The sequence below is a fragment of the Acartia tonsa genome, chromosome 6 (genome assembly GCF_053477335.1).
Source record: "Acartia tonsa isolate MP-2025a chromosome 6, ASM5347733v1, whole genome shotgun sequence".
In the NCBI taxonomy this organism is placed as follows: domain Eukaryota; kingdom Metazoa; phylum Arthropoda; class Copepoda; order Calanoida; family Acartiidae; genus Acartia; species Acartia tonsa.
The window spans coordinates 44284049-44309898 of record NC_137265.1 but is presented as its reverse complement, the minus strand read 5'-3'; the positions used below and the strand labels follow the sequence as shown (position 1 = coordinate 44309898).

Below are 25850 nucleotides of genomic sequence, written 5' to 3'. Positions count from 1 at the left end.
TAATTGTAAATATTCTTTATTTAACATAAATTCATATTCACAATATTACAAGTAAATTTTTATTTTACCATCAGATTTTTTCTTTTAAATACAATCAACATTATAATAACATTTCATTAAGTAAAACATAATTAACTAAATATAATAAAGATTTAATAATAATATTAATTTAATTCCACTGAATGTAAAAAGAATGAGATAATTATTATTTCTTTTAGTAAATTTCTACAAGCAAAGTTTAAACTTGTTTGAAATAAAATTAATTAAAAATTTGTACTAAATCACTTTATGTAATAGGTGGATATATTATAGGGATAACGGGGGTTATATTGCGATCTCGTAATAAGTGAGCAAAAAGGGGTGATCACTTATTTCGAGAAGCCACCCCTTAGTTTATGCTTTCAATTTCTAGCCATTGATATACAAGAGAAGTTTTCTTTCTCTTCAGAGGTGTATATTCTACACAAGATAATTTTTATCCCTCCTGCAAAGAATTTCACCCCCCGCCCCATCCCTAGTTAAAATTTTTTTTTTACCATCAATAAAAGGAATTTTTTGTCTCTGTAGATGAGAGGACAAGTAGCTTTTAGTTCACTTTTCAAATATTTCCCCATATCATTGGTGTTTTTGGTCAGATTTAAATTTTTTTTTGAGGATATTAGTATTAGCTGATATCTTCAGTGCACTTATTCCCCCCCCCCCCCCCCTCCTCTTAGCAGGGGGCGCCATGCAGAATATACACCCCAGTTTCTTTTCAAATTACTTTTTAGTTCTGTCTTTAATCATGCAGTATTTGATGAACAAAAGGGGGGGGGGGGGGAGTTACTTAAGAGAAACCGTAAAACTAAGTTTCAGTACATCCAGATACATCAGAAAAAGCTAAAAAAAATGGGACTACCTAAATGAGTGCCCCTTTAAATAGGTTAAATAGGCGGCAAAGAAAACAATTAATTTAAAAAGTTATCAAAAAAACTTGGTTTTATGGAAATTTTAAGTGGATCCCCCTTCCCTTAATAGTGAAGCTTATTTTATGACATTTAAAATATGTAACAAATTCATGATCATTCAGTCTTATTTAAAATTCAAAATATGAGTTGAATATGGTTAATTTTATTTTCTAACAGGAAGGTAACAAAAAACAAAACATCAAAAAGGCTTTAAATTGGCTAAAAATCATATATCTAACATTAACAGGTGATGTAATAATAAGTATAGATTTTTATATAAGTATTATTAGAAATGTGAGATTCATGTTTTGCCTTGGTTTAAAAACTTTAAAAAAAGTATTTTCATTTATGGTAATATTTAAAAAGATGAATATTGAACATATACTATTTTTTTTAAAGAAATGTTTCTAGCAAAATATTAAGGAAATATCTTCAGACCAACTTTTAATTTACTATGTTATGCAGTTTAGGTTTCTGATTAATAACATTCACGGTTTTAAACGATACAACCATACCACCACTCCCACTGAATCCCTATGCAAAAACCTGCAGGGGTGGGGAGGGACATTATGGGTATACCACTGACAAAATAAAGGTTTTTACTGAATATTCTGAAAAAAAGCAAGGTACTTAAGTAGGTATTGTTATTATCTTGTTAATACTAAAATCAAACTTATCACAGGGGTGTATATTCTGCACAAAATTCCTTTTTTCCTCGGCTGCAAAATATCTTATTACCCCTTCCCCCCCTCCTTAGTTTCTTCCCCCAAGGAGGAGGAAAATTTTTTTCTCAGTACTCTTAATTTCATTCATTTTTACCTTCTCAACAAATTTATCTAGTTCAAAAGAAAAAATGTCGTCAATACCTACTCTTTATTTTTTCCCCCCTCCAACATATTGTTTATTCTCCCACCCCCCTTTAGCAAGGGATCCCATGCAGAAAATACACCCCTGACTTATCATTTAAAAAAACATTATAATATTATTAATTTCCATCCACCAGAAATAATTATGGGAAAAGTATTTAGAAAACATTTACAATGAATCCCGTTTTTAATTAATTCTTTTCTTCTTGGAGCTTTATTCTGGTACAAAGGGAGTGTGTGGCTTGGCAGTTGCTTTAACGGGGTATAACGTGGATTTAAGACACACACCCTTACGGAAAGTACACTTAAAAAATGTCTCCCTTTATTTGTTTTCTAAAATACTAATCGCTTAAATTGAACATATGAGGTAAAGTTATATTATATTTTGGGAAGGTGGGTATTTTGAACTAAATGTGCTAAAACAATGTTGAATAAAACCCAATAAACCTTCCTTTTATCACCCCTCCCCCCCACCATTCCTCAAACTAACTAAAAAGGGGAAAAATTCTGCTTTGAGAAAACAATATAAAAAATTGCAGGGGTGAATATTCTGCGTGGGTCCCTGGCTAGTGGGTAAGGGGGAATAAAAAATATATTGTGTGGGAGAAATAAATTAAAAACTGAAATTTTTTCGAATTTTGCCCCCCTCCTCGGAGAAAAACACTAGGGCGGGGGAATTGAAATATTTTGCAGCCGGGGAAAAAAATGAATCTTGTGCAGAATATACACCATTGAAAAATTGCACATTAGCTTAAAATGCCCTACTCCTCAAATAATGAAAACAAGTTGAAACTTTGCTTGTAGTAGTGAAACATCCAATTTGACACAATCTCCATGCAAAAATAATTATCTTTAAAAAAGGGGGAGGGATTCATAATTAATAATAAGCAATTAATTACATATAAATAATAAAAAACTTTAAATATATCATATGTAGAAAACCCCAGTTAAATTGGGGAGAGTGGGCGGGAACAATTTTCTATGAATTTGGAAACTATAAGTTTTATGTATTGAAAACGTCTAGGGTCAAGCGGGGCATTAACCGGTAAGGGGCATTACCGGTAATTTTTTACCCACCTTCAGAAAATAACATTTTTCTCCATGTTTTAATCGACTGACAGAAAAAAACATAAAAGCAAATTTGTTCCTTATTAAATTGCCTACAAAAAAGTATAATATGAAATTTTTGTGAGATAAATTTTAAGGGTACTTTTGGGGTCTCAAAGTCGGCCGAAAAAATTTTTTTTTCAAAAATTTTTTCACCTATGTGTATAAAGATCGACCTACACAAAAATTGGTAAGACCTAGAACTGATCCGTAAAAACCTTTTGAACTAAGAATTGTCCGCTCTTTCCAAATCCGTTGAGAGCTTAAATGTAGAGTTAATATTTTTTTCAAAAATGACCAAAGTTCGCGCGGGGTATTTTTCGGTAACGTCGAAAAAAAAATTCAAATTCGATTTTTAAGATCAATTTTCAGGTTTTCTTTGGTAAAATCTAAAATTCAATATGGGCTTTTTAAGAATTAGGCCAAAAAGTGAATAGAACAGATTTTTTTATATAAAAAAATTTAAATTTTATTTTGAAAGAAAATTTTTGTGAAAAAAAAATTCGAAATTTCTCGTCTTTTAAAAAAAATGATTTTTGACATAGAAGTAATAGTCCGATCTTTATGAAAATTTTTGTGTATAATCCCTATAACCTATACTAATTATGATTATTTATGTTTGACTGGCCGTTTGGCCGTTTTTCATCGATTTTTTTTAGGTTGAAAAGACGTTACCCACAATGCCCCACCATGGGGCATTTATCGGTAATTTCTTTGAGTCCAGTTATGACAAACTTCTAAAAGTCCTAGGATAACGTCCTATTAGGACCTGATAGTCCTTTCCGTAAGCTTTCTGATGGTCTTGGTCCCATTTAAAAATATTAATATTTACCCCATTTTTTTTTCAAAAAACCGAAAAAATTACCGGTAATGCCCCGCCTCACCCTACCTAGTTTTTTTACATCCTGCTACCAAAAATATATTTGATATGGTGTCAACATTTAACTTTAATTATTTTACTAAATATCAAGACAAAGGCCTTAAACACTGGCACAAAAAGGGATAAAATCTTTTTTATTTAACAATTATTCTTAATTTTCTCTATCTGTTTGTTTTATAACCCATTAATATCAGGTTTAGTATTTTTAGCTATAATCAATTTTTAGGCTTATCTATTTGATTTTTTATTTAACATTGAAAACTATTTTAGGCTTTGCTTTCTTTGCGGTCTAATTTTGAGGTGGGTTTGGTTCATCAAGGATTGATTGTTGATAAGTTGAGCGGGGTTGGGTGCGCCCCCCAGGGCAAGAGTAGGTGCTCCCCCAACAGCGACTCCTCCACCCTGATTAACTAGATTCACTTGCTTTTGATTTAACTGCACAAAATGTTGTTGCGGTTGGTCCCCGCCGCCGCCACCGGTGGCCACAACACCGCCATGGTTAGCCGCCGCCTGTAATTGGACATACAACGGCGATTCCGGCGTCATCATACCGCCGCCAGGCGATGTAACTGAGGCCGCCGGAGATGGGACACCCGGCGTTTGTGGAGTAGCTGGGCCGCCTTGTGGCGACGGAATCGGGCCCGCCACTGTTTTAACCTGTCCCGTTAAACCTCCGTGTATCAACGTATTGGCGCTGTTTAACTGTTGATGTTGTGTTGTGTGGTGAACGGGCAACGATCTTACTATCCTAATCGGCGTTTGATTGCCAACACTTCCAGCCGGCATTTGGACAAGCACAGAGTTAGTTTGACTGCCACCAGGCGCCGAGCTTACGCCGCCAGCGGGACGTACAAGCACTTGTTGCTGCTGCTGCTTTAACCCTTGCTTGATGCTAGCAGCTGTTATTGCTTGATGTTGGCCGGAAGAATCCTGCGTCATTGTGACACTAGAACTGGGAAGGTGGAATATATTTCCCGTTGAGCTCTGCAGGACAACCCCTCCACCGCTAACACTTGGCCCGTTCAGTATTCTGCTAAACGTAGAGTTACCCTGGCTCACAACTGATTTTATTTCTGACAGCGTGCCGTTGGACAAGGTTTGTTGGTCGCCACCCTCAGGTAGGCTCACAGAGATGGTGTAAGGTTGGTTGTGTCCTTGACCAATAAATGAAAGGAATTAATTTAATGCTAACAATAAATGAAGATAGCTATGTAGTGAAATTTTATCTGTAAACACTATTTGAAATAAGCTTCTAGGAGCTGTAATTGTATTTAACTGTTAAAAAGTATTTATGTGATGAAATATCATTTCTTATATATACTCTATTGAAAAATATAAAGAGATTTTCGTAAGTCATCCCTATTCACTAAATGATTCCTTTCATCCTGCCTGGAATGGAGAGCTGAACTGGAATGGACTGATTATTTATCAGCTGAACCTGTCCAAGGGTAAGGATTTGACCGCTCTGTCCGTTTAGCTGATTGTTGCCACCTATATAACAAGATTAAATATGTTATGCCATATAAATTTTAAAAATCTTCACAAAATTATCTGACTTTATTCCTAGGACCTGCAAAAATATTATTTTTGATAACTTTTTTGTTTAAGAATATTCAAAACCAATGTTTATTACTGGACGAATTTTATATTAGGTCTTTTTTAAAAATAGTCCTTCTGAGTGGGCAATTGTATGTTTACCTTTGGTATTTAATGATTTAAGTGATCAGTTTAATTTTCATTTATCGTGGCAAAGATTTAAATCTTTCTTTATTTTCAAAATAAGTTTTTTGAGACATATGGAAGTATTTTTATACAAACGTCTTTATTTTGTATTATTTAATAATAAAGATATACAACGAAGTTACCTGAAGGTACAATGTTCATGGAGACAAGATTAGACTGTCCGCCTGACTGTTGCTGCTGAACAATGCTGCCACCCTGCAGCTGAATATTCTGACCACCGGCTGACAAACCTTGCAGCTGCAGTGGCTGACCCTGCACGTTGGACAGCTGCAGTTGATTACCTCCATCCTGGTGACATTGATAACTATAGATACGTGTTCAGGTACTTTAGCAAATGGACAATGGCGACTAAATTAATCTTCCGACTCCAATATCATTAGGTACCAAAGGTACTACTTTACACAAATGAAATAAAATGTGCAATCTAGACAATGAAGTTATTCTACTGGTTTGTATTGCTTTAGATAAACTTTGAAAAAAAACTTTCATTTACAAAAATTTGACTTTTTGCAAGGAAAGGTATTAGGTAATTACATTATCTATAGTTACACATGCCTGTGACTGGTTATGTTGTTGGATAAGTGACTGTGGAGCTACCTGCAGGATCTGCCCACCCTGTGACACCTGGATGTAGCCACCCTGTGCCTGGGACACCTGCACAATATCAGGGGAGGACACAACAATGGGGTTGTTTGGCGTGCGGGTCAGAGATATGGAAGAGCTTCGCGGCGGCTGCGACAGTTGAGCAGATAAAATTGACTGAGTTGTGGTGACGATGGGGACAGAGTAGCGTGGGGAGGCCCCACCACCCTGGGACACAGTCACAATAGACTGGGGGTATTTGATGGAGGGTGGTTGCATTAATTGTTGCTGCAGGGTCGAGGCGCCCCCACTTTGGACAACTTGTCTAGGGCTGTTGGCAACTCCGGGGCGCGGGGAACGCGCGTTACCCCGGCCAGGGGAGGTCATGCTTGTTCGGGGGGAGGATGGGGTTGGTGGCTGTTTTGGAGAGGGGGTGAGGGGATATTGACGCGGCTGGAGCGGTTGGACTGGCAGCTGCAACTGTTGTAATAATGGAGACATTTTGGTAGGACTCGAACTTGCGGGTATTACCACAGATTTTCCTACATAAGAAACAATTGTAAGAAATAGTAATTAAAGGAAAAATACTAAATCATAAGTAAATATTGTCACAAATGTAATGTAGGTAGGTAGTAAATATTTTTTTAAGTACAAAATATAATAAGAATAACAAGATTATTGTATCAGATATTGAACATCACATGGAATACAATAACAAAATTTAAGATAGGTAGGTAAAGCTTTTAAAATTGGAAATTTGAAGAAAAAAGTCTACTCAAAATTTGATTCCTATCATAAAAATATAAGAAATACATGAAAATTGTTAAATAGCTGAAAATATATAAAACCTGGATTTGAAAGTAGACCCGCGAGAGTGATATCATCTGAGGATGTGGCTTGGCCACCGTTCAAGTTTCCACCGCCCACAACAACTTGTTGTTGCTGCTGTTGTGCGGCAACAACAGTAGGTACCTACGATTAAAGCAAAGAGCATGAGCAAGCATATATTGGGAAGATATCAAACCAGATATATTTCATAAAAAAAGTAGTGTAAGGTATTTTTATGCATTGGTAACTCGTGGGTTTAAGGTTAATTATCCTTTGTTTTTTTGATAAATTCAATTTCTGTTTTATAAGTTTTTTTTTGTAGCCACCCTTTTTCATCTAAAGCTTAGAGGCCTATACATTTATTTATTTCAAATAAACCTATCCAACTAGCCAACGTATATCTTAGAATATCCAATCCAGGAACTCGGGGATAAGACAAATGAGAACATTTACACTCTATTGTTCCCTCTCTATCTAAGAATATCTGAAAATGGTTTCTTACCTGTCCAGCCAGAGGATTAAGATTAGCAGTTCCAGAGGTGAGCTGAGTAGTACTGCCATTAGAACTGGAACTATTGCCCGCCATCAGTCTCTCCAACAGCCCGCTGTTGCCACTACTCACAGAGATGTTGGCTGACGACACGACGGAGGAGTTGGAGGACCGTTCCTCTGACAAGAGCTCGTGCAGACTCAGGGTTGTTGACACAGCAGGACTTGTCTGCAATAAGTACAGTATTAATATGAAGTTTAATAGGTCCGTTAATTGGTAGGTTTGGGTATGTCCCAAGTTAGATAAAGGGGTGTTAGACATGTCATTATTTATCAGTTTACTGTACTAGGAATACCTTGACACGTTAACAGGCATAAAATGAGGACTTGACTATAGTTTTTTTATTAAATGGCTGGTTATCTTGTTTATAATTGCATATTATTATCAGGTGTGAAATTTTGTTTCTGTGTTCCAGGCAACATAGAAATCAGTTTTTAAGCCTTTCTTAAAACAAGCACATTTTATTTTTTACCTGAACGGACACAGGGCCCTTGAAGCTGTTTGTCTGTAGGGCAGAGTTGAACTGGTTGGCAATGGCTTGGCTGTAGCTGGGTGGCAGATTATTGCTGGATGTCAGACCGCTGGCCGTTGACGACACAGTCACAGGCCTAGCTAATTGAGCCGCCAACTGCGAGAGTGTCACCTTAATTAAAAGGCGTTAAAATTAATGCCTACCTCTAGTATGTCACAAGTGAGAAAATAATAAGAGTGCCTTAGAAGAATACTTAAAGTATTCCAAATAGGGATTTCTACACTGCACTAAGTCTGAGAATCTATCCAATTGATGATATCTGTATTGATATAATAACACAATGCATCAATAAAACCCTAAAATATATAAAATTCAATTACCTTAACTAACTGTTGTTGTTGTGTTGATTCTTGAAGTCCAGATAAATTAGGTTTCAGGTTAAGGGTGACTCTGCCGCCAACCGCCGCCGGCATTTGGCGGTTAAGAAGACTAGAGGGTGGGACAGGTACAGTGGGCAGCAGCTGGCTGCCGGCGGCTACGTCTAGATTATTGTTGTTACCGCCGACGGAAGCTACGATGCTGCTGTGGTGTGAGCTATTACTACTGCTGCAAACTATTGCTACGCTTTCAGTCTGATGAGGTTGTATATCACTACTACTTTGTGGCGTCAGCGGCGAGGGAATTTGATGAAGCTGCAACGCCTGACCCCCTCCGCCGCTGTGAGGTGGATGCTTGTCTTTTAAAAGGGTTTTCTGCTCAAACTCCGCCTCGGCCGACTTAAACATCTGCACGATGGCCGAAATAGCCTCCTGCTGGTTTTCTGTCCCGTTAACCGGTTGCTGCTGCGACTGCGGCTGCTGGCCGGATCCGCCTAGAACGGCGGTATCTGCAAGTGAGCCTTGTGGGTTCGAGGAGGTGCTGGTAGTTGAGGAGGCGGGGGAGACAGAGAGAACAGCACGTCCTGCAGACAAATGGGATTGAGGAAATAAATATTAATCGAAAGAGAAATGCATTAGGTATACAGATAATGAATTAAATAAATGGGTAATATTTGTAGTTCATTTATGAATTCAAGACTTTTAAAATTGGGATTCATAATTAATTTTGTTCATTTTATTAATTGATTTACAATGAAATATTGGAACGAATCATTCATGTTTCTCTAGAATAAGGGGAGTGCGGATTTATTAAGTCATAGTTTGGTTAAGCAGGGTAAGCAAAGCAAACCCACGCGGGGGTCAAATTATTTCAATATACCTGGCGAAGTGGCAGTCATACTGGTAAAATGTTGTGGTGACCCACCGCCCAACTGTTGTTGCAGAATTGACTGGGGTTGGGGATGTTGTTGAACAAGGGTAACCTGGCGGAGATAATCAAATATGTAACCTACTGCTGCTAAGTCAGACGCCTGACATTGATAGCGGTAAGAATGGGGAGAAGGGCCTAGGCCTGTAAACAAACACAACTCATTTTCTGGCACATTTGTGATATCTATATGAAATCAAAGTTTTGAAAACCAAAATATATCAAACATCTATTGGTTGTCTTATAACCTTTGTGGGATTTTCGGGTAAGAAGCTCCCGCAAGGTTAGACCTTTTTTCTCATGTCTAAAAATGGTTTTGATACTTTTGAGAAATTCGAATTAACATAATGGAAAATTGGTTACTAAGAATTTATTGTATTTGATTAAATCTGCCTGTGAATGTTGTGGCTTAATTAGCTGCTGCCGCGGCTGGGCCGTGGTCGTCACCAGCCGCGGACGAATCTGCTGCTGGACAATTTGGCCCTGGCTGTTTGTCTGCACTAGCTGCCGGGCCACTTTTGCCGCGTTTATTTGTTGTTGTGTCGGCTTCTTACTGCCCGACATATCGCTGCCGGAGTTGGGAGATTGAGCTGAACAAAATATGAATTATTCAAAAATAATTTTTTAAGGCGATTTATAATTTTGAGATCAAGGGGTAATTCTTCCACGCACAATTAATATCAAAAGATCGTGGAATTAGAGGTCTACCAAAGTTTTATTTCAATCAAATATAATGTGTAGGTACCTGAAAGTATGATGTGTTGAGGGCTGGCACTTGGAGGAGCCATCCTGTTGGCCGCTGATACACTTACAAGGTTACTACCACCCAACTGACCCTAGGAATTAAAAATATTGTAAGAAAATATTTTTTTTTCATTTGTAATTTTAACACTAAAACAAGAGTAGCATTTTAAAATTAGGGTATTTGTACATAAAACTTCTTAAGGGGTAAGACATTTGACAATTGACATTGACAAGGGGTAAGACAATAGACAATAAATTGATATACATACCCAATTATGATAAACAAAATTTAGATAAAATATTGATTGAAAATTACTAGTTTGGAAAAGACCCATCAAAATTAGCTATACCTACCGAAAGTTTTTGAGCTGAAGAATAAGTAAACGTGATTATAAACTTTTGGAACTAGTATCATTTGTTGTCTATTAATCCCCTGTATATCCCTTATATAAACAATAATAAAGTAGGTATATTTGACAATGCTTTAATGTGATTAGAACACAACAACGGAACGAAACAAACAACGACGAATATTTATTTCTTCCTTTTGTGATAACTCTACAAATAATCTTATATTAAACTTAAATCTTTCAGGGATGTATTCCTTTCTGCAAAATCCTAAACAAGGGCCGGCAGTATGATTTAAGGAGTTTTACAAAATAAAATAAAAACACTCCGCCGGTCCTCCTTTATTCTGTACAATGTAGCTATACCTGTGTGAGAACTATCTGCTGTGGCGAGTTGGCAATCAAATTCTGCGATGAAATGATTGTCTGATGGCCTGCCGGACTCTGGACCTGATGGTGTTGGGGATGGTGGCCTGCCGGGCTCTGGACCTGGTGATGGGCCGGGGACTGGACTTGATGGTGCTGCGGGTGGGCGGGAGATTGGACTTGATGATGGTGATGCAAGGGAGATTGAACCTGTAATAATAAGAAATAAAATGTGTATTTTCGTTATCAAAAATAAATGCAATAAAACATAAAATTAATTACAATGAGTGTTATATCATATTAGGTATAACTAGCGGCTTCGCCCCCTAGAAGCCTAAGGGCAAACTTCCAATTTCAATTTGAGTGTTAAAAAGTACATGTTTTTATAGGGGAGAAATATCAAATTCTTTTGGGAGGGGGGGGGGGGGGGGGCTTTTTTCTAATATCCAAATACAGCAAAGAAAGAATTTGTAAATATTAATTTTTAGGTAGTCATTTGTTCTATATCTGTATTCCTGTATACCTGATGATGATGTGCTGGTGACTGAACTTGATCCCGTGGTCCAGGGCTGGCCGCTATCAGTTCCTGCACAATTTTCTTTTATCAAAAATGCATTGAAAAGACAGATTTTTTTCTAGGAATCTTTTTCGTTTTCATTAAAGATAGAAAAAATTCTTCAAAAAGTAACAAGGTATTTGTCTGTCTGTCTGTATGTATGTACCTTACGCCTACAGCAGGTTTATAACTATTTTGCAAGAGGGTAAAACCACCACCGTCCCAGGATAAAAAGGATCCCGGCCAACTCCATAAATTTAAAAACATATTTTTTCTTTATAAAAATTTAAGGTTGAGTTTCGACTTAACCCTACCTTCTTTCCCTTCACTTATTTGTGCCTGGACGCCTCTAGGGGCATATCCGCTACTATTAGCTAAATTAACTGAATTTAAGTGCAAGGTTTTGTTAGATTAACAGCTGCTTTAATCATGCATTTATAGTAAAATAATTTCCTGCTGCTGCTGGGCAAATTCTGCGGCGGTCATTTTGCCCGGAGACTTGCTGCTAGTCTGTTGTTGTTGTACTGTTATTTGGTGGTTGGGAGAGAGAACAATGTGCTGTGGCTGTTGGGGGCTGCGCAGCTGTTGGCCGCGCGGCGACTGTTGCGGTTGGACCAGCACCTAGTAGCATAAGTTTTGTTAGAAATATAAGTAAATTGAGGTTAAAAACAAATTTTTTTACTCATTATTATCTAGGTAATTAGAGCACGTTCAGAATATTTCGCTAATGAAGCAAATAATGTTTTGTTGGCGAATGACAAAATTTATATATAAACCATAAAGGGGCATAAAGTAACCGTACCTGTGGAGATGGTTGCTGTGCTGTCACAAGAAGTTGAGGTGAAGGTTGTTGTTGCTGTTGTTGTGTCTGCACCAACACTTGGGAGGTGTGCTGCGGTTGACCCCCGGTTGCCACCAGAACCTAATAAGATTTGTCATGAAATCACATTTCAGGGGTGTATATTGTACACAAAATTTATTTTTTTCCCTCAGCTGCAAAATATTTAACTTTATTTTTTTCTCCTAAGAAAAAAGAAAAAAAGGAAAAATGTTTTCAATAGGTACTCATTATTTTATCCATTTTTCTCCCTCTCACTTATTTCTTGTTTTTTATTTTACAAACAACGACAAAACAGAAACCCTACCTGAGTTGTTCCACTACTCAATTGTGGCTGTCCTCCAGTGGTAACAAGAACCTAGACAAAAACTTTTGTTAATATTTTTTATCATACGCTGACCTATCTTAACAATATATTATATTAGCGGCTACGCCCCTAGAGGCTTCTATGGGCCCTTGGTGGGGTTGGGGAAAGCCTGCCATCCCCCCTCACTCATTTTCATATTTTAAATGAAAAAGTTAAATCATAAAACTGAACTGGCGATTATATTTTAGGAAACAAAAGTAACGCGACCTGCGAAAAAATGATTTTATTCTGTTTTTTTTTTATACCTGAGTTGGTTGTTGCTGTGCCATCAACACCTGTGGGGACTGGGACACAACAATCTGACCGCTGGGTGTTGTCAGGATGTGGTGACCGGTGACAGAGTTTGTGGTAATGGTTCGTCCACCAGCCTGATGGCATAAAGAAAATGAATAAACAACTAGCATGTGTTTGCAATGCATGGATGTTTATTGTTTATTAGTAGTCCCCAATGTTTTAAAATAACAATTTCTTAGTCGTTGGCATAATAAGTTCAGTGTAATAAAGCTTCAACCACAAATTGTAATCTTCAATAGGGATAATTTTGTGTATAACTATAAGGGATGAACATCAATATATTAGCAATTGTCTTATCCCTTTAGATCCCTGATGCGATAGTGTTCTTACTTAAGCCAGCAATATTTTAAATGAAATAAGAAAGATCAGTCAATTTTTAACAAGAATTGTCATTAAACCCATATGAATATTTTATTTTCCTGAGAGACCAAATATTTTTTTAAAAATCTATCGGAGTAAGTTATTTTGTACATCCAACAATCAATATTCTTGTTGGAAATAAATAAATATTTATTGTATTTTCTTTGCCTGAGAAACAATCAGCGTTTGTGGCAACAGCTGGCCAGTTGAGGTGTTGACCAGCTGCGCAGTTGAGCTGTTAATCAGCTGTGCAGTTGAGCTGTTTATCAGCTGCGCCGTTGAGCTGTTGATTTGCAGCTGTTGCGGTTGACCCTGGAATTGTGTTGTAATAATCCGCTGTGGCTGAGTGACCACAGCGTTGGGATGATGATTTGGCGACAAGAGAATGTGCTGCTGACCTTTCAGCTGCGGATTGGTCGACACTAGCTGCGGCTGAGGGAAGTCCGAGTTTTGTATTATACTTTGAGAGATTATAAATTTTCCATCCGAACTTTTAGAGAGGATTAGCTGAGGCTGTGAAGAGGCCTAAAAATAAATGTTTTTTTAGGTCAAAGTTTTAAAGGATTAAATGTCATCTGTCTCAGAGAGAGATTGTACAATGGGCTGTTTATCACATTAGTCCCCTAAGTTTTATAATAACTTTTTCTTATTCGTTGGCTTACCAACTTTAGGGACTTTAGTGAATTTAGATTGGTCAGTTTATTAAGTTGAGTGTTACTGTTCAAACCTTTCAACCACTAATTTTACGCCATAGAAGGGGTATTTTTCTTCATTAGGGTTGTAGATCAATCTATCGACAATTGTCTTATTACTTTAGATCCCTGCATATGGCTAATTTATACTAGATGTTAATCCTGATCTCTGTTTATATTAACCCCGCCTACAAACACTACTAATAATGATTTAATATATGTTTGTTTTATTTTATATCTATCTTTATGATGTTTCTATTGATATGCAATCAAAGAAAATATAATTTATTTTAATTACAAATAATATTATGCGCGTAGACACAGAGACTAAGGTCTCTAAATAAAGGTACCTAAATACGGGTTTTCACCTATTTAAGATTGTTCGCAAAGGCATATAACCTAACCCAAAAAATAATGGCAACTGTACCTGAGTGGTTAGGGTTGTCTGGGTGATTCTTTGGGGTTCTGAAACAACCTTGGTCACCCCACCTCCACCGTTTGGAGTATTTAGTTGTTGCACAAGTGATATACTCTGCTCTCCGGAGCCATGGATAACCTGGATAACAAGAACAATTACGGCAAATTGCAACAAAGCTTTTGGAAGAAATAATTCAAAACTAAATAAATAACAAGACAGGGATCTTAAGGGATAATTCAATGGCCGATAAATTGATATACATCCCCAATAATAATACACAAAATTACCACTTCTGTAGATTAAAATTAGAGGTTGAAACGTTTGAACACTCAACTTAATAAAACAACCTATCAAAATCCACTTCAGTCCCCGAAGTTGTAAAGCCAACGAATAAGAAAACTATATTATAAAACTTAGGGACTAGTGAAATAAATAAATAGCCCATTGTCCCCTCTCTCTCTCTCTAAAAACAAGACCTATAGATGAAACAAAAATGTAAATATACGAAAAAATTAAAATTTTATGTGAAAACTATAGATTAATCTTACCTTGCTAGCATTCGACTGAGCCGCAGCAGTCGCGGCTGCCGTTTGAGCGGCTGCAGCAGCCGCATTTTGAGCAGCGGCGGCTGCAGCTGCCTGCTGGGCCATTACAGCCTTGAGACCAGGTGTGTACGTCACTCTTGGCTGTTGTCCAGGAACCTTCAAACAAAAATTATTATTTTAGATCAAGTTAAGTTTTCAAATGATTGAAACAAAACTTTGTGTGTTCTTTTCTAATACTTTCAATACTATGCATCTAATACGTGGTCGTTGATAGAACGATTTAAATAGACCAATTAGGATATTGACAACAAATAGACATTCAATCATCCAACTACTTGTGAGGAAGATAAATAGGTTAAAGGCAGCTATTAATTATGCCAACTTTCTATTTTAGGGTTGCTAGCTATCTGACTGTCTTTCCAAGAAAAAATAGTAGGTTCTTTTTCTTCCCCCATTCTAGAGAAGCTTCACATAGGTCGCGGGATGGTTTAAGGTTCTTTTTTTAAATTGGGATTATTTTATGGTACTTACTGTCCTCACTTCTCTAGATGCAAGTGATGCATTTAGAAGATCTTGCTACCAACTGTACTAATTGAATTCTTCATTTCAGGACAGCATTACATAGGTTGAGCTATTATTAAAGAAAAGGTTCCTCGAGAGTGCACAGCCATTATTATATCTATCTGGCAACTATACCTTATGAGTGATTTCCACAGACTTCCTTCCCTCCTCTGTAAATATTTCTGTAAATTGATTTATATATTTCAGAGCATCAGTTTTAGTTCCCAGCGGAAATCTGCACGTTGATCCTTTCCGTTCCTCATCCTTAAAATCACGTTCAACATACAGTTCTCCAATGTACTCTTCGGTGGCCTGTCTTTGGAGGATGGTAAGCCGCGTGTGGTAGACTCTTGCGGGCGCGGCCTGACCGCTGGCACCCGCGGGCACCTGACTCCGCTCCGCAGTTTCAAGGATGTATTCTTCAAGGACTTGCGCGCTCATATCGGCGTTACCTTCGGCTCGACGAGGCAAAGTTCGGGCGAACCTTTCAACGTCAACCTAGAATATCAAAAAATATTTTAACATGTAAGAAATAAGTATAAAAGTCCAAGACATATCTAGATATGTCATTTTATGTAATAAGGACAATTGTCTATAAGAAGCGTGACTACAAATGCTCTAAAAAAAAGCTATGTATAGCTCTTTACATAAATACGATTGCGAAATACATAATAGGTACATAAAACTACGTACTCTTCAAGGTTAGATATCAAATAGTGTTTCTTTTATATTTTAGTAACGTGTATTTATCTCTAGTCCTACCTGGGAAGGGGGTGCTAGGCGAATGTGTGGAGAGGCCAGATGTAGACTACCAGTCACATGGGAAGGAGGTGGACAGTTACCTTGCAGCACATCCTCAGCATTGCGAAGCAAAGAGGCGCTACGCTCCTGCTCTTCCTTTAAGCTCTCCACAGGGGTGATCCGCCGCTTAGCCGCCGATGGCTGTTGGCTACTACTCCCACCAGAACTGTTGGCTGCCGCCGCCGAATACCGGGTACTGTTAAGGTTCTGAATGAAATCGTAAATTTTGATTTCCGGCGGAGCGGGCAGGCTTTCCAGTTTCCGTTTCCGGTTTTGGCCGGCGTGAGAGTAGTGCTTATGTACATGCCGCCGTAACCGTGGCGTGCTAAATTTCAACCTGCAGTTTTGTATGTTTTACATAAATATTACTTTAAAACACCTAAAATAAGAAAAGGGATAATTGCATGAAGTGCATTTAACAAGTTTGATTGCAAGCACAAGTTACAAGAAGACCATCTAACATATATAATTTTGTATTACAATAAATAGCAGTCAACCACCAAAATGGTTTTGGGAAAACAGGACAATCATTTATGTTGCATGTATAAAAAAAAATATGATTTTAAAGTCTTGATATTTTTCAAACTATCAGGTAGAAAATTGAAATTGTTTCAAATATATGTCATATAGATATAATTCAAACTGAAATAATATACAGTTTACCAACTAAATTCAAGTTTAAATGAACTTTGTGCAACTACCCCTACATAAAAGCAATTACAAAATGAACCTTTGTAAGTTCTTTTCAAAATAGTATAAAACATTCCTAGAATGATTGGTCTTATGAGCAATGACTCCCACTACAGGGTTCGGGTCCAGGCAGAGAGTCGGCTCCATAGCCAGCAATAGCTAAAATAAAAAACAAAAATAAAATTGTTTTGAAGAATAGTTAGTTACCTACATAATTATGGATTCTGATAAAGAGACTATTTCTCTTGGGAGGGTCACCTTCTCCAAACCTTCTTCATATAAGAAGTTTACTGTTAAGGAGAACCATATTGGGTCAGCGGTAAGTGAGATCCTTTAGTACAGACAGATATCCTGTTACTTTAATATAAGGGTAATAATAGAATATAAATTCATAAAGAAAAAATCCTAAAATAAGAAAATAATGATCCGAATTTAATTTTTCAAGTCTGTGCCTGACATTACCTGGCTTTCAATGTTACTTCTCTCCTCCGAAGACAATTTAAGTAGTTGTAGAGAATCTTTCCCCCCAGGCGACGTTTCCGCACCCCCTGCCCCACTACCACTTGGCCCTGGCCCCGCCAAACTGGAATCTGACGCGCCACCCCCGCCGCCGCCCGCCCTGCTACTACTATCCGTAAAGTCTTGCAGGCGCGGTCCGCCCGAGGCGATGCTCTCTTGTGCGCGCATCAACGCCTCTTCGCCCAACCGTAGGCTATCACAGATAATGCTGAGTGTGGAGGGGCGGAGCAGGACGTGTCTATGCCGGCCGCCGCCGCCGTTTTCACCGCCGTTTCCCCGGTAGTCCCGGATTTCGCATATCACATTTCCGTCATGGAATAAGTCCGGGTTTAGTTCTGTAGAGCATTTAATAGTATTAAATATTTTGTTGAGATCCAAAACAATATGAAAGTGTAATACAGAAAAAGCAATAAGTCTTAGATTACACGTACTGCGTATGAGAGTAACTGATGTGTAGTTAAATGTTTTAAAACGGTTATCCAATAAATTCTACCATACTACAAAATCATTAGTTTGACGACAAGGTATATGACGGACTCGAAGCCCAACCTATAGCAGTCCCACTCAACTCTAAAAGCTAAAGCTGATTGTTTTGTGCTATTTTACGATAAATACTATATTATGTTCCTTGTAGAAGATCTATCCAAATCACTGGTAATGTCTCAGTATCTATAGAGTCAAGCAGGTACTTGTCCTCGTACGTGAACATGGCCACCTCCGTGTACATACACCCGGAGTCCAGTGCACCTAAGGTGTAACCTGAAACATTGTATAGGAATGAGATGATACCGTGAACACGGTTAATCCTGCTACCTAGTCTATACATACAATAGTAGGCTTTCAGGCAAGTTTTATATTCTAGTATATGGTAAATTTTTCATGTAGAAAATATCGATCTCATGTTAGTAAATAAGATACATTCTTCTAATTGGAGTGAATTAATAACAAGCAAAGCAAGAATCTTTGGCTGAAGATAATACATTAAAAATTTGAACATATCAATCACATCCATAAAGTACAGAAGCAAAACAGTCAAAATATTTGAAAGAATAGATACGCTTCTAGCATTATGGCCTGCCCTACCTTACCCCGTAAGGGCAGGATTCTCCTTCGATTTTTAAGTGATTATCTAGAGAACTCAAAGCATCATCCGCTGTACTTAGATGCGATACTCTAACACCCAAAGATATTAGGTTAAGTAACAACCAACAGACAACCAACCCTCTGATTGCACGACCTTTGTCTAAGAAGTCCAAACTGTGCATGGTAATGAGTTGCACCTGTTTTTTGGCCAAGGCATTCTCCATACTCGTACTATTTATGTTGCGCACCTGCCATAACATCAGTAGGAACCATTTTTAAACGTCTTTAGCTACGACGCGGTGTCGGGCCGAGATTCGAACCCCTCCCCTACGACCTGCGGATGCGCTACGTGTTGAGCCACTGTCGCGGGTATGTAATGGTTGCCTACCTTGTGACTGAAGACTAACCACAAGCCTGGCAGGTCCAACACCCACACTTGAGTCAACATATTTGTCAACAAGATTAGAGCTCAACTTTAGGTTAGATCTAAAAAAAAAACAATCATTTTTAGTGTTCATAAGGTAGCAAAATGCGTCAAATTGCACTTTTCCACATTTTGACAAGGGAACCAAATTAATAAACCTATATAAATTAATTTCTTTAGTTCTATTTAAATTCAAAACATTACATTTTATTTATGTTTAAAAAACATTGAGTTCAATTTGAAGTTTTTAAAATAAACTTAAACCCATTTGTTGACTTTAAACTTTGTTATTGATTGGTTCAACTTTATGTGTCTAATCTTATCATCCAATGATTTTCTTCTTATTTTGTTAACATCTTTGTCGCCAATTGTCTTATCCCTTAAGATCCCTTTTTAATTTTATGACAGAAAATTATGATATTAAAACACTTACATTTTGCCCTCTTGTTTGGTAGCAGCCGAGTATAATTTATTGATAGCTGTTGGAAGAGAGGGTTGAGCGGCTGAGGGAGGGTTGTGCGGACACACAGAATCTTCACTCTCCCCCTCTGCCCGACACTGCACACATGTCTGGGACTAATAACAGAAAAATTAGAATAATGAAAAGAAAACGAAGTAGCGGGTTCCGTCTCGTATTTTCACAGTAGCTACTAGTTTGCAAGGGTATAACATAAATATTTAGAACATAATTACAAGCACAATAGCAGCAAAAAATATGAATCATTACTTTCTACCATCAAATGTTAAATATGTTTATAAAATATCTCTTCCTACCTGTGCAGCTGAGGTATCAAATTCTGAGGTGAGAAGAAGGTTGTCTGCATGGGCGCTCAAGCCTTCCAGCCGCTGCCACCACCACGACGAGCTACTGGCGCCAGTGTCAGGCGGCTCAAGGCCAGCCCCGTCCCCATAATCTGGTGGGGCCGGGGGGAGGGGTACGGGGGGCACCCGCCCCCCATATTTCAACCTATTCATTATACACTAGGAGATTTTTGTAAATATACATAGCTACAGTTTAGTTCTGAAAAAAGATGTCGTTGGTTTTACTAAAAAAACTTCAAGTTAACGTCATATTAAACTACAAGGTTTAAATCTAAATAGACGATATTAAAGCTGCAACTACAACAAGGCATTCCCCTATTTAACTTAACATTTTAATCACGCTTCTGAAATAGCACTGTCACGACTCTTTTAACACAATGGTGTTGAGGATCACACACAGTCAATGTAAGATTTAAAATATTTCATAAAATTAATTTTTTTTATATCTATTTGAGGTTATACTAGAATCCTTCATTGGTGCTTAATCACAGACCAGAGCCCATCGGCCATACAAAAAATATAATTCAAACTGACGGTTGAGTCTCTAGCATCTAAGGGCTTTATGTTCAAGAGAAAGGCCAGAAAATTAGCCTAAAACCAACCAAGACCTATTTCTAAAATAATATGGCCTGAAACCAGACCGGAACATGTGTGAAGCTTCCCAAAATTCGCCAAAATTTTTACAGCAGGATATTTTGCAATAAAAAAATGACCAACAAAAGCATACAGCAAAATTTAAGGGATACAACTTTAACATTTAAGGTACATCTTTTGAGAATTTAGTCGTTGCTAGTGACTTGACCTGCGATTAGCAATATAAGTAGAATATATTGTATATTAAAAAATACTTCATTCTAACTTTTAGAAATAAACATTTAATGTTTACTTGAAGAAACTTTTAAAACTGAAAAATATTATTTCTAGTCTTGTTGCAATAAATAGATATTTCGACATATTTTAACATAAATGATGAAAATTTGTATTTTTATATAGGGTTGACAATCCTAATCCGTTTTGGATCCAGAATTCGAATCCGCCATCTGCAATTGACATTGAGGATTCGAATTGTTAATTTTCATGACTTTTGTAGCACTTAAAAAGATTTTCATTTAAAATGTGGCAGAAAAAAAGCGGATCAATCCGCTTTTTTAGGGGCGGATTTTTGTAAGAATCCGATTCCGACCCCAAAAATTGGGCGGATTGCCAACCCTAGTTTCTAAGGTTGTAATTTTAAAGAATTAAGTAGAAATCGGAGTACCAACTTGCAAAACACCATGCAGTACATGGACTTTCCCGTTTTAAAAGGGGGAGGTCATTTTCTAGCAAATTCCGTAAAGGTGTGTGTGTTATAAGGCCTAAAAATAGTAGTAGAACGATAAGGTGCTCCCTATTGTTCTATTCAATAGGGAATACAAATATATAGAGCACCTTATCGTTCTACTACTATTTTTAGGCCTTATAACACACACACCTTTACGGAATTTACTAGAAAATGACCTCCCCCTTTTCAGAAGGTTTTTCAAAAAGCTGTTTAAATTAATATATAATAACAAGAATAACAACATCCATGATGAGTAAGTAGCGGAGCCCATAATATTTCGCCGATCTCTTGTCTCAAAAGAAAATATATAGAAAGTAACATAGAGAGTACGTAGATGACAATTAAACATCGATCAGAGTTTAGTCTCTCAGAATTTCAAAATACAGAAATTATAATAATAGCAATAGACCAACCCTGCTAAAATGTGCAAAAAAATAAAATAATAATTAAGCTAAACATTTCTAAGTTGTCCAGGGATACAAAAATCCGACAGAATACCCCTTGACAACTTATAATTTGGCCGGACCAAAGATCTATCTAAATAGAAATGAATATTAAAAGCTGCCTCTAAAAGCAGGTGTGAATGCCATTGATGTTAATACTTAAAAACTACAAAATTTTAGATAAGTTAACAGAAAAATTGTGCAGTTTATCTACGATAGCAGCCGAGTTATAAATATATAACATTTCTCGATCAAATAGAACGGACGAACCGACGAGTGATTAAAATAGAAGCTTTACTACTCATTGTTCAAAAAAGGATTATTTTCTTAATCAACATACTATTTTTGAGCTTTGTCCCCCAAAAATTTATCATCTTCCCAAAAGCGGCTAAAAATTATACAGAAAAAGAATGCACATGAATTTAGATTAAAAAGCATGTTTAATACAATTTTACTCAAGTATTTCTTTAATTTTGTAAATTTAAAGTGGTTTTTGTTTAAAAAGCCTATTTTGAAGCAAAAACATAATAAAAACAATAATAAAATTATAAAAATGCTCCCCTTACAGCTGATTTATACAGCTGTAGAGTATATACATAACTTTAGGGGGTAAACAAATAACTTAAAACGTGTTTTTCACTCATTAATAACTCAGCTTCTAGTAAATGTATCACTCAAAATTGTAGTTCACTTTGTACAGAATAACGTCATGTATCACGGCGTGTTGCAGCCGCGGTTTCGGCGGCCGTTAAAGACGATGAATTTTGGCGATATTTTATCCGTTCTTTGGTTCTATACTTCAGCCATGATTTGATTTTGTAGTGTGTGTGTGTGTGTGTGTGAGTGTGGAAAAGGCGCAGGGGGCAAAACTTACTTGATAAATTTTCCCCACAAAAACCTCAAATTATAGCCCTAAATTAACATTTTTATCTTTGATACTACGACAAACTTAAAATTTTACAATTTATAAATAAAATATTAATGTTTCTAACATAAACTACATTTTAAGAAGTACACGAAATTAAAGAAAAAAAGAGCAAGTTTTATGTCAGAGAAAATAATTCTTTAAATCTTCTCCAGTGTATAGCGCGGCACACAGGACCCGCCATAGAATATTTAGACGTTTAGATGTCTCAAGGTTAAATTACAAGAAAAGAGAAACATTCAAGGTAGAAAACAGTTACCTAATGAAAATGCTGGTTGGTCATGCGGCAGACAAGGATTAGGCTTCAGGGATGGGTCAGTGGCTGATAATCCTTATCTGCACATTCAGTTACACTGAGATCTTATTACAAGAAACCCTTCTGCATAACAAATAGGATAAAGAAAAACACAAAACAACATCATATGCACATATAAATGTAAATGGTGAGTCACACTACAACTCAATCTCTAATAAAGTTTCAGCTTGGTCAATCTCCGCTTTCACTCTCATTTAGCAATTTTTGTGTTGTATGGCCATGTTTGTCAGTGCTAATAATCATACACAATAAGTGAAAGGGCCAAACTTAGTTATGTGACTTATTCCCTTCCCAATCTCCTATATATTTGCACCAGAAAAGCAAGATTTTGTTTGGCTTGGAATCTCTGATGCAGCTCCACTACAGCTTTTTGTATGGAAGACTTGATTACATCTATCTTTAAGATTATTTTCTGTCTAGATATATAATAGACCTGTTAAATCAAAAAAAAAACACATATCTTTTATACTATACTATTTTAACTGCATGAAACCAAACATCTATTATTAAGAGTTGCTGTACTGAAATATTGTTATGTCCCACCTTATATAGAGACTCACTACAGGAGACTGTTATGTCCCACCTTATATAGAGACTCACTACATACAGATATTAGCCCTTTACACAATATAACAACATTATCTAAAAAGACTGTATGTCATTTCATACACTTAATCATCCTGTTACTTTTCTATACCCTTCTTATGTTTCAGCCAACACCAAATCTTCAGCTTCAAACAAAGAAACACAACCATGCAAAGCAAGTCAATCAACTTAAATTGTACAAAACTTAAACAAAACAATAATAAATTGTAAAAATATGTATATTCTTTTGTATATTTTCTTATATAAGTCATAACATTTTTGTATAAAAATATGTAATTTATGTATAAAAATTGGTTTTTGTTATATGAAACGAACACTCACAGAGGCAAGGAGAACCATTTGAAAATAATATACAGGCAGTCAGTGAAACACTTTTGTTATGTGATGATAAAACTGTATAATGTAGATAAAGCAGTACAATAAAACTTATTTTTTTCATGTATGACCCAGAAATGGGACGTACGACTGAGTCACTTTTTATAAGTTGAACAATATACTTTTTCTTAAGACCATTTCAAATGTTGATAACCCATATAATAAAGGCCCAGTATAAGGGTTGTTCCTTGAATGTAAAAAACCACGTTATATGAGTATTTTGCCTTGAATGTATTTTGATAAAAGGTCCAAATAAATTGTTATTCAGCCTACCAAGTACAGTTCTGTGTTTTTCCTTATTACATTAAAACAAACAGTAACAAGCAAAGAAGTTTCTTAAAGCAATGTTTCTTAAAGTGAATCTTTTCTTCTTTTTTTCTTTTAGTTCTTTTATGTAAATAATAATATATTGTTATTTTGTTAAGAATCTTTTCTATTTAACAACCAATAGTTCTCCCACTCCCCCCCCCCCCCCCATCCACAGTTATCTACATTGTGCAGAGTTGTTTGACCAACAGCCCAAAAACACCAACCTTTACCACTTCAACATACATAGGGTGTGATGGCCCCTTATCACAACCATCTTATTCTTCATCTCTAACCTTGATCTAGTTAAGATTAGCTTCTTTTAGCAGTAAAGAACATTCTTTCTCTTACCTGGCACCTTAGCCACTTCCTCCAATCCTTTCATCCATCCAAAAATTTATATCTTTACTATTCTTTTGTCTTCAATCTCATCAGGTGGCCAAGACATTTTTTACCTGATTTACCTGATAGATTTTATGCCCAGCTCAGTTTTTGCATTTCCAACAGTGTTATCCGGGCCTGGCACTTTTGGGATAACCTTGACCTGATCGTTGCTTCTTAATCTTTATCCATGCTGCTTCTGTCTTATTTTTGTTATTGTTTTAAGTCATCTTCTTGTTCTAGCTAGATACCACCAAGTATTCTCTTCTTATGGCCTTTAGAGTCATAAAACAACTCTGTGGTTTTTATTACTTTACTTCTACTAGGGTTGGTAGGAGGCAGAGGCTTGTTAATCTGCCGACAGCTATACATGACATTTAACAGGTAACAAAAGTTAAGGCTTGGTGGTCAATTTCCTTGGGTTTATGGTGATAGGGGTGAATCTTTGTTATCAGAAAGGGCGTGGGCAAAGGAGCAAAGCGTGCTTGGTATTAGGTCTGTTCTTCCTTCCCCCATTACTACACATAGGGATCTAAAGGATACGACAATGGCTAAGAGATTAAGGTTCCTCCCTAATGATGACACACAAACCCACCCTTCTGTAGATTACAATTAGTGATTGAAACGTTTGACCATTCAACTTCATGCATTCTAATCAAAATTCAATAACAGTCCCCAAAGTTGTTCAGCCACTGAATAAGAAAACTTTGGGGACTAGTGTGATATCCAATATCCTCTACCTCCTGCAACTTACTGCTTTAAAGTGTAAAGAAGCTGTCTCTAATTGTTTATTATATTTATGGCAAAATAATAATCATTTCTATTTTTTTAAGAGAAATTAGCAAAAGCAGAAATCACACATTTCTCCAATTTAATAACTGAAGTAGTATATGACCAGTATGATCAGTAGTCCTCCTCACAGCTCTTTCTTTTCTCAGATCACAGATGTATCATCAGCAAAGAGCTCTTTATCTACTCTCAGTAGCTTAGCCTCTAAATTTACCTTTTACAGAATATTTTCTGAAGGAAGGGTTGATCCTGGTACCCATTTGAACTGATTTAATCAGTCATTGAAAGTGTCATTAGAAATGTATGCACTTTTCTGTCCCATTATCCAGTCTTTAGTCATATCATTCCCAACTGCTAGAATGCAGGAGTATAAGTATATTAAAATTGTACACTTGGTCTGACAAGAAAATTTATTTATAATGCAGATAATGTCTTTTAAACACAGACAAAGCCTCACAGGAAAGAACATGTGAATTAATCTGACTGATGGAAAAATATCGAATTACATATATAATTCCACCCCTTATACCCCATCCCCTTCCCTCCTACTGGATGAACAAACTGACCAATAAAATGAGGTCTGTATTAGCAACCTAAATTGACGACAAATATTCCTCCGACTATTTTATATAAATCCACTCTTACATATAAAATCGGAACTGGACAATATTATCACAAAAA

The 25850-nt window shown here is 36.7% G+C and overlaps 1 protein-coding gene across 2 annotated transcripts; it reads right to left on the bottom strand.

Moving 5' to 3' along the window:
* LOC145322760 (uncharacterized) lies at nt 1-19908 on the bottom strand. 2 transcript variants are annotated; one of them, XM_080165015.1, is made up of 30 exons: nt 19660-19908; nt 19319-19461; nt 18850-18947; nt 18008-18137; nt 17322-17715; nt 16938-17018; nt 16131-16508; nt 15504-15866; nt 14811-14963; nt 14272-14400; nt 13321-13677; nt 12744-12866; nt 12439-12489; nt 12096-12215; nt 11751-11914; nt 11261-11327; nt 10738-10947; nt 10026-10116; nt 9674-9870; nt 9233-9335; nt 8356-8936; nt 7976-8146; nt 7456-7671; nt 6974-7097; nt 6099-6667; nt 5666-5831; nt 5190-5291; nt 3805-4954; nt 2612-2833; nt 1-225 (listed from the first exon to the last, which is right to left on the bottom strand). In XM_080165015.1, exons 1-28 carry the CDS (start codon nt 19858-19860, stop codon nt 4062-4064), a joined length of 6375 nt encoding a protein of 2124 aa, XP_080021141.1. In that variant the 5' UTR covers nt 19861-19908; the 3' UTR covers nt 1-225; nt 2612-2833; nt 3805-4061. The 2 variants fall into 2 exon arrangements, with proteins under 2 accessions (XP_080021141.1, XP_080021142.1); XM_080165016.1 differs by having other exon boundaries at nt 3810-4954.
* Nucleotides 19909-25850: the final 5942 nt, after the last annotated feature.